Genomic DNA, 9,108 nt, shown 5'->3' on the forward strand with positions numbered 1-9,108 from the left:
ACAAAAATGAAAAAGGATGCAAAAATTGTTATCAAATCTTTATTATTAATCATTAATTTCTGTATATATGTAAATCATATTAGGTAATTCCGTAGCTTTTATTTAAGGAAAGAATACACACTTCATATATTTTAGGTTAATATAATGTTATATAATTATGAAATAATGTGACACCATTAGATTAAACTATACTTTATATTAGATGCTCTAGAATTCTTTAAAATGAAATTTAGAAGTCATTTTGAGTGTCACCTAGGATTTGGAGTTTTTTTAATTAATACAAAATTAAGATTCTAATTTTTAAAATGATTCTCAATTAATATATAAGGGATAATCATAATAACGTAGAGAAATATTATCATATAGCTCCCTACTTTTAGTTTCAGAAGAAATACTAAATAAACGTTACACATTCAAGTCTGAATTGTCACAAAGATGCGAGCAAAGAGAACAAGAGAGCTCAAACGTTTGCAAACTCAGCGAGCAACAAAGCTCCTCACTTTCTGCCTTTAGCATTTTTCAAGCCTTTAGTAAGCATCCGTGGTGCAATCGCCATTGACATAAGTTCTTGGAAGAGCAATTTGCAAGCATATGGAATGTGAACCTGTGGAGATTAGACAATGCCATCAGTTCAAACGAGCATGAACGCCAAAATCGTTTAAACACAATTTGGAAACTTACCTGAACGATATCTGTTTTGTTCTTGCAACCTCTGCATTCGAAAGAATTCTTTTTCAGGTTTGCAATGGCGATGAGCCCACAGGTTTCACACACGTGTACCCTATACGCATCGCTCTGATCAAACAGCCTCTCTTTCAGGAAGTTGGCAGCACCGTGTGCAATCATGCAATCGCGTTCCATTTCTCCAAAACGCAGACCACCGTCACGGGATCGTCCTTCAGCCGGCTGTCTTGTTAAGATCTGCACAGGACCTCGTCCACGCGAGTGAATCTTGTCATCAACCATATGCTTCAACCTTTGGTAATAAGTTGGTCCGAGGAATATCATAGCTGTGAGTGGTCTGCCCGTGTGACCGTTGTACATTCGCTCAAATCCACGCATTTGGTAGCCACATTTATGGAGAGCTTTGCTTATATTATCCACCTATACACACCACAATGGTCAGATTTATACTAAGTTACACAATTAACCAAGGAGCTAAGGATAAAAGCAAGTTACCGTGACATCTGTAAAAGGAGTCGCGTCTCCTTCTTTTCCCATATGAGCTGCCACTTTTCCCATGATGCACTCAATCAGCTGTCCAATTGTCATCCGAGAGGGAATAGCATGTGGATTCACTATAATGTCAGGGGTAACGCCTTCAATTGTCCAAGGCATGTCCTCCTGTGTGTAGGTCATGCCAACAGTTCCCTTCTGACCGTGTCTACTGCTGAATTTGTCTCCAATTTGAGGGATACGAACAGATCTAACTCTCACTTTCACAAACCTCAAACCATCAGCATTTGTGGTCAACAACACCTACAAGAAGTTCATACGTTATAAGAAAGTTGGACAACTTTCACAACCCCACCTTTATGTTCAACAGCAAGGAAATACAAAGTTACCTGATCGACCATTCCAGTTTCACTATGTCGCAAGCTTATACTATGATCACGTCTGGTGTACCGTGATGATTGTCCTTGAGCCTCATCTTGAGATATGGGAGTGGTTTTCCCAATGATTACATCTTCACCTGAAACTCTAGTACCCTATATCCAGAAAGAAAAAGAAATTGTATGATATGCATTCTAGTACTAATCGCCTAAGCATATCAGACATGGCCAATAAAGGAACAATAAATCTTTCACTTACAGGAGGTGCAAGACCATCATCATCCAGTTTCTCATAAGAACCATGTCGCATACCCTGCAACAGAAACCCAAAGTTTTAAACTCCACTAACAAAAAGCACCACAGACATGTGAACCGCACGGCTCAAATTATGTCTTACGATATTATGTCTTACCATCGTACTTGCCCTGTCTGGGCGTCCAAAGTCTTCTTTGACAAGGGTCCCCATTTTTTTCTCCTCGTCCCTGCCAACAGAAAGATTGTTATAAATAATTGGAAAGGCCAATAGCAAAATCTCCGTAAGTATGGTATACTAACCTGTATGACCGAAAGAACAAGGATCTAAAGAAACCACGGTCTATTGAAGACTGATTCATGATGACAGAATCTTCTTGATTATATCCAGAGTAGCAAGAAATGGCAACAATAGCATTCTACACAAGAAAGAAAAGGAATTTGAGAGAACTGATAGAAGAGTCAAAGGTGAAGTTTGGAAGACTTTTAAGCAAAATAACTCACAATCCCTGCTGGAAGTTGCCTAAAATGAAGATGCTCCATAGCTCGTGTGGTAACCAGAGGCTTTTGAGGGTAATAGAGAACATAGGCTAATGTATCCTGGTTGACAGAACAATCACAATAGTAACATTAAAGCACGTAGTGTTAAAACAAGAGATGGCAGGAGAAGACAACAAATTAAGAGCCTAGAACATACCATGCGAAATTGGTAGTTGGTGACATATATTCCCATAGCTTGCTTTCCCATAGCAGATTGATATGTATTACGAGGTGACTAATTCATCAAAACGCAGAAGTGGCAGAATAACACGAGATAGTTAGCCTTAAGTTGAATTTACATAACTAAATTGCTTCTCGTAAACAAGTCAATTAAAGAGCGAGATAAACCTGGTTATGGTCGGGAAAAGGTATAATCGAAGCACATACGCCCAATATCAACGAAGGGTGAATCTCACAGTGTGTGTAAGTTTCAGAATATGCCTCGTCGGGACGGAGTCTGGCTTGAACCAGATCCTGAAACAAAATTAGGACTGAGTTTCCTGTACAAATGAGTGCCGCAGAAGTGCATTTCTACACATCTTCAAATCAACCTTCAAACATTTTATTACTCACACTGATAGTCATGGATATCATTGTCGTCTCCTCTTCCTCTGTGTCTATGTATTCTATAAACCCTTTTGCAACTAGATGATGCCAACCATCTTCTTCTGCACTTTCCTGGGTTATAAAAACGAATACGGGTACAGTGAGGTTATATAACAAAAGGTACTTTGAGAACACAAGACTAGAACTTTACCCTTTGTTGCAGAGCATAGATATCTCTCTTCTTTATTAACAGCCTCTGGTTATCCACAATAAACAAGGGACGACTACAACGACCATAATCAGTGTATATCCGGAGCTCTTTCAGACGAATATCTCTAACAACGCCAACTTCAGTGTTAACATCAACCTGCAAGGGAACGGTAATATATCACTCCTGCAGAAAGTTGCAATTTAAATAATTTGGAAACGTGAAAGAAATTGCATGCTTACCCTTCTTCTCAAACGTCTCAACGTTTTCACCAACATGTCAGGATCTCGATGAACTCCAACCCACATTCCATTAACAAAGATTTTTGTGGCTTGGGGTATAACTGATGGAGAGATTTCCTACAGTTAATTTAAGACCTTTAGTAAACCACAGGAAACGAAGTGTCAGAGAAAGAGCAAGAAACTGACTGTGAAGTGCTACAAACCTCAAAATTCTCAGTTCCCCATTCTTCCAGAAATTCCAAGATGGGATAAGCAGCTGACCCAACTGTAATATAGACCATGAGCGCCAAGTTTTTCACTAGACCACACGCCTGGCAAAAGCAAAACCACAATAAGCAATGGAACTAAATGGAGTCCACAACATTATTATTTCTATATATACAACAAGTATACCTGTCCTTCAGGTGTTTCAGCAGGGCACATCATACCCCACTGTGAGTTGTGCAGTTGTCTTGGTTTTGCCAATTTTCCTGGTATATAAGAGTCGATTAACATTCAAGTGGAAAAACCAGAACTACAAGCCGATCTAACATGCAAGGATGTGTGGAAAATAAAGAGAACCATGGCCAAAATGTACCAACTGCACTAAAAGATAAACTGAGATAAAATAGAAGTGCAGGAAAAGAACGAGGATTTACCTTCACGCCCAATAGGAGAATTGAGACGCCTCAGATGTGACAAAGTGGAAGCATATGTTAACCGATTTAGAACCTGGTGAAAGACTTTTTAGAACCATGTAAATCATGGAAGAGAAGTTATTTGAGCTGAAAAACAGAGGAGAAAGAAATATCCTCACCTGAGAGACTCCAGCCCTTGTGCCAGCAGCGTTTGCCTGGCCCCAGTTCCCAGTAGCAAGAGAATATTTCAGGCCAGAGGTGATTGTTTTAGCCTTAATGGCAAATTGAAGATTGACTTCTTTGCCATTGTCAACGCACTGTTAAAACGACATGAATTAGACTTCCAAACATATAATAACAAACAAAATTCAAGTCCTTGGCCCAAGAAAGAGTGACTATGTAAGAGACCTTCTGTACATAAGATCTCACATCCCTCGTCAGCTTTCTGAAAAGCTGCATTAAAGAAGATGTCAGATCAGTACGAAATCAACGAAAATGATTCTTAAAATTCTATAAATTTTCTCAATAATGCATGATTGTGGGCCGTTAACAAACCATTCTAAATAGCCCTCCAAGTAAAGGACCAGCAAGATCCAGCCTTTTGTTCCCATAATGATCCCGATCATCTTCTGGCCTTCGGCCAAGTGCACAAAGCAGCAGCCGGTGTATGATATACCTAAGGGTTTTTGCACAATATGAGCACCACAATAACGTATGAATCTAAGAGAACACGAGTGAGCTGAATACGTACCCGAAATAGTAAGCTTTCTTCGTCTCACAAAACTCCCCAACTCCTACATGAGGAAGCATTTCTTTCTGAAGGATATCTTTTGCATACCTGCAATGATAATATCGCAATTGCAAACCTCCTATCAACATCTCAATAGTTGACATCTTAGATCATAACACCCACGTTAATTGGCTTAAATGATCACATACTTTATCCTCTTTTCCTTGGTTACACCCATAGGTGCACCACGTTTCCCAATATAGTCGAGAGCAACCTGAATCATTATGAGAATTATCAACTGATTGCTGGATCAAATTTTCAAGCACCCAACATAACGAAAGCCAAAAAAAAAAAAAAGGAAAGACACAGCAAGATATATTAACCAAATACAGGATCATTTGATACCTGCTGATTTTGAATAACAAATGCTTCTTCTAAAGAAGGCCTGAGCAACTCCATCATCTGGTTATCGGCAAAGTCATAGCAAATGTGTTCCAAAATGTCCTTATCGGCAACAAATCCCAATGCACGAAATACAATGATAATAGGAATTTCTGCTTTGATGTAAGGGAGAGTACACCGAATATACTGTCCAGATGAACCCTGCATCCATTTGCCACACAGAATGTAACTTATTTAGCATATCTTAAATATATAGACAAAACACTGAGGTAGGATACCGAAAAAGCTACGACTATTAGATTTATCTTACCCCTTTTGCACTAGCACGAGCAAGCATGCGAACGAACATTGTGCTTGGAGGCCTATTTTGGTTCTCAGCCATGGAACGGACTTCGCCAACATACGCATACTTATTTGGCTGTCTCTTCTTAAAAACATAAACATGGTTCGTGCTCATCTTCTCCTGAGCAATCAGAACCTTTTCACTGCCATTGATAATGAAGTATCCGCCCTGATCATAAGGACATTCTCCAAGCTCTGTCAGATCTTTCTCCGAGTTCTGAAACAAGGTACAGTAACTAGACCGGAGCATGATGGGAACCTAGAAAATTCAAAGAAGAAGAAAACAATTCTACAGTCAGAACCTTATAGTAGACGCAGCTTATTAAATCTTGCACAAATACTGAAGTTCAACTGACCTTTCCGATGAAAACTTTGGTAAAATCCTGCGTCTCCGTAACTTCCTCACCATCATGCCCTTTCTTTAATACTCTCTTAGAAACATCGACATACAAAGGAGCTGAGTACGTGAGATTTCTCAACCTCGCAGCTTTAGGGAACAAGGTGGCAGTCTCTCCATCAGATTCCGTCATCATGGGTTTACTCAGATAAATCTGTCCAAAACTAATCTTGTAGATTGTCTGCATAAAAAAAAAAGAAGTTTTATCAGAGGTAGAGCAAAACAGATAACCAACACACATTGTCCCAGAGCCAAAACTGATCTCAGCTTCACCCCATCATCCAAAGCCACTCAAAAAATGCTAGCTTTACAAAACGAAGAGCTCAAAACATAGAATACAATAGTAACCTCGCGAACATCAATGAGATCAGCTACTCGTGACGGGCAAACACTAATAGCAACAAAACTGTAACTAAAAACTAAGACAGCATAACAGATATAAGATACCAAACACATTTACTTGGTGATAAACCTAATTTGAGCTTCAAGCAATACTCAAAACGAATAATTTGCACATCAATGATATCAGCTCCTGTAGAAGGCAAACCCTAATTTCAATTTCCCGTATAAACCCTAGAAATGAAAAAAAAAAACGAGGAAGAACCACAGCTAAAGCACCTCGGCGAAATCAGATTGGTGGCCAGGATTGTGCTGAGATTCAGGTCGGATCTCGATATCAGCGGACTCGTCGACGATTTCTTGCATAGTGTTCTGGATAAACTCATCGAAGGAATCGAGCTGCTGGCGAACGAGACCTTTCTCTTCGAAATAGGCAGAGATAACCGCCCAGGCGTCCTCCTGGGTGATCTCCTCGTCGTCATCTTCTTCGATGTAAGTCGGTTCTTGTTCGTATTCGTTATTATAATCCATTCTCGACGCAGAGAATGGACGAGAGACGGCGAGCTTCGAGTGTTTTTAGAAAGGTCTGAGAGGGAGAGAGAGTGAGAGTCGGTTTGCTTATTTGTGGAAATAACCGGTTCGATTCGAAAACCGGTTTCAGGCGATTTGATATAGAAACCGACCGGTTTGATTAAAAGAGCGCTTTAGTTTATTGAATGACGGAAATACCCTTGGGATATAAACGAAGTCTCAGCTTCGGCGATACTTTCGGGATAGAACGACGACGGAGAGTGGAGGCGGAGTAAGAGAGCGAGAGATGATACCGCAGCAATGGACGCCGCCGTGTGGGAGTCAATGCACGCACAAGTACGCAGCTCTTACGCAGATTCCATGTATGTTTATCTCTCTCGATTCGATTGATGTTGATTCGATCCGTAATGGCTCACTCATATTTATCTTCTTTAGCTCGATGTTTTAGTTCTCGATGATAAGAATCGTTCTTCGGCGAATTTGTGTTGAAGCTGGTAAAGTTCTTGATTGTTGATTAGATTTCTCGTTTCTTGATGACAATGAGTAATGAGAATCGTCCCAGTGTATCTTCATTTTTGTTTGGAATTGAATTGTGAAACTGTGACTTGATAATTTAGGTTTCAGTGTTCTTTGTTTATAAACCCTAATCTACTGTCAGCGAGTCTTGCTACTTCACTGTACATTGGGAGAACGATCACTTACTTGGTTAGTTTGGTCCAGAGTCAACTCATAGTTTCAATTATCAAACACACATTCTTGCTTGCTTCTTGGCTAATACTGTAAACTGTAGAATATGGCATATCTCTCTACCGATAAGAACAAGTGTAGTAAAGATGCTTCCGTATCCATGTTGCTTCTCTGAACTTATAAACAGATAGATATGTATGCTTTAGCTAGTAATAGGGCTTCGTTTTGCTGTTTCTGATAAAATCTTTTTCATTTTCTTGATCTCTCAATTCCATTTATGATCACAAAAGCTAGATGAATTTCATATTTACCTTCCGTGTTGATGTATTACAGGATTATTTTGTTGTTCTCTTTGGCTTTATCATCAGTCTAATGATAATCATGAATCCGTGTAGGGAGAGTGTTCTGCAAGAAGGGATGTGATGCCGATAGTGACTCATGGGAAGATTGTAAGCATTTCTTTTCAATCACTCAAGTCCATCATGAGATTTGTTTATGAATTGAGGAGCAGATACATCTGTCCTCACTCCTCTCTATACAACATTACAGAAAATTCTTGTCTCCTACATTGTATATATATATATGTTCATGAAGTATCTCCTCTTTTTCAGGTTTTAGTTTTCCAAGTTATTGAATTTGTGTGATAGTGTTCTCTTTATAGGTGTATCAGACTGCAGTGAGATATGCTACAAAGACCCTGTGCTAAAAGACCGACAATGGAGTGCATATATAGATCGTTCTCCTGGAGCTGCCAGCTACTCTGAGGTATCCACACTACATTAAAAAGAATACCCTTTTCATAAACAGACCGAACTGTACCGTATCTAACTTGTTTAATATTGTAAAATTCAGGAATGCTTTCACGCGTGTGTCGCAGGCTGTGGTTACAAGGTTTGGTACTCTTGTTCTAACCTTCATTTTGATGCCTTTGCAGCATATTATTTTCTTCTTAGCTCGTGTTTGCTACACCATGCAGTTTGAAGTTGGATCTGAGGAAGTCGATAAGGTGAAACCAAAAAGACCACCGCCACCACCACCAAAGCCACAGCCACCACCAAGAGCTAAAGGACCAAAGCAGCCACCTAGTGAGGAGGTTCCTGGAACTTCTGCTTGACATCAAAAGCTTTGGAACTAACTTCTTAAAACTCCTCAATTTTTTTTGGTAATCTAACTTGTGAGGGAGTATCACTGTTCAGAGTAGCAAATTTCAAGGCAGGTGCTCCATTTTCTCGATAGTTTTTGACAATTTGTAGTGGAGAGTGTGTTAGTGGGACTTGTCCCATGGATGGACCTTGTGACGTTTTTAGTCCATAAGGCAAATCAATGAACAGATATTGATATTGTGGTTTGCATAGTCTGATTCATAGTAACTAGTGATTTTGAATCAAACGAGCAATTAGACGACAAAGCTTTGCTCCAGTAGTCTAAAACGTGTTTAACAGATGCAGTAACTAACAATGAGTTAGACTTCGTGACTCATGAATTTTGAAAATTCTCATGAATTTTGAAAATTTTAAGAATCCATTGTTATTGGTTCTTGGAATTCAAAAATCTTACTAGAATCAATTGTTATTGGTTTAATAATTTTTAAAATTCATTCAGATCTCTTGTTATTCAAAAAATTTAGTTATTATTGATTCTCTAATTCTAACTAAATCTAGTGTTATTTGGAGATGAATTATCTTCATTTTTACTCATAAGACTTAACTTTCAAAACTAGAG

General features: G+C 39.1%; 2 protein-coding genes across 2 annotated transcripts; one reads left to right on the plus strand and one right to left on the minus strand.

Moving 5' to 3' along the window:
• Nucleotides 1-331: 331 nt before the first annotated feature.
• On the minus strand, nucleotides 332-6,767 carry LOC106306208 (DNA-directed RNA polymerase II subunit 2). The gene is made up of 25 exons (XM_013742740.1): nucleotides 6,448-6,767; nucleotides 5,789-6,010; nucleotides 5,401-5,691; nucleotides 5,094-5,291; nucleotides 4,898-4,962; nucleotides 4,710-4,796; nucleotides 4,514-4,634; nucleotides 4,367-4,411; nucleotides 4,138-4,275; nucleotides 3,980-4,052; nucleotides 3,735-3,811; nucleotides 3,545-3,652; nucleotides 3,342-3,458; nucleotides 3,103-3,258; nucleotides 2,919-3,023; nucleotides 2,694-2,819; nucleotides 2,503-2,580; nucleotides 2,310-2,405; nucleotides 2,109-2,224; nucleotides 1,966-2,035; nucleotides 1,813-1,866; nucleotides 1,566-1,709; nucleotides 1,180-1,479; nucleotides 682-1,104; nucleotides 332-604 (listed from the first exon to the last, which is right to left on the minus strand). Exons 1-25 carry the CDS (start codon nucleotides 6,697-6,699, stop codon nucleotides 497-499), a joined length of 3,570 nt encoding a protein of 1,189 aa, XP_013598194.1. The 5' UTR covers nucleotides 6,700-6,767; the 3' UTR covers nucleotides 332-496.
• Nucleotides 6,768-6,933: 166 nt separating this feature from the next.
• LOC106306215 lies at nucleotides 6,934-8,627 on the plus strand. The gene is made up of 5 exons (XM_013742753.1): nucleotides 6,934-7,061; nucleotides 7,782-7,835; nucleotides 8,048-8,151; nucleotides 8,239-8,277; nucleotides 8,363-8,627. Exons 1-5 carry the CDS (start codon nucleotides 6,986-6,988, stop codon nucleotides 8,498-8,500), a joined length of 411 nt encoding a protein of 136 aa, XP_013598207.1. The 5' UTR covers nucleotides 6,934-6,985; the 3' UTR covers nucleotides 8,501-8,627.
• Nucleotides 8,628-9,108: the final 481 nt, after the last annotated feature.

This window comes from Brassica oleracea, chromosome C1 (assembly GCF_000695525.1).
Source record: "Brassica oleracea var. oleracea cultivar TO1000 chromosome C1, BOL, whole genome shotgun sequence".
Lineage (NCBI taxonomy): Eukaryota > Viridiplantae > Streptophyta > Magnoliopsida > Brassicales > Brassicaceae > Brassica > Brassica oleracea.

Bases quoted from the DNA above. Each gene is read 5' to 3' on its own strand.
- LOC106306208 (XM_013742740.1), bottom strand. From the start codon at position 6,699: ATGGATTATAATAACGAATACGAACAAGAACCGACTTACATCGAAGAA. The intron at 3,653-3,734 runs GTATACTTGTTG...TGCTTTTGCCAG, and splicing joins CTGAAACACCTGAAGGACAG to GCGTGTGGTCTAGTGAAAAA. The intron at 3,259-3,341 runs GTAAGCATGCAA...GTTCCCTTGCAG, and splicing joins TGAGACGTTTGAGAAGAAGG to GTTGATGTTAACACTGAAGT.
- LOC106306215 (XM_013742753.1), top strand. From the start codon at position 6,986: ATGATACCGCAGCAATGGACGCCGCCGTGTGGGAGTCAATGCACGCAC. The intron at 8,152-8,238 runs GTATCCACACTA...TGTAAAATTCAG, and splicing joins GAGCTGCCAGCTACTCTGAG to GAATGCTTTCACGCGTGTGT. The intron at 8,278-8,362 runs GTTTGGTACTCT...TACACCATGCAG, and splicing joins TCGCAGGCTGTGGTTACAAG to TTTGAAGTTGGATCTGAGGA.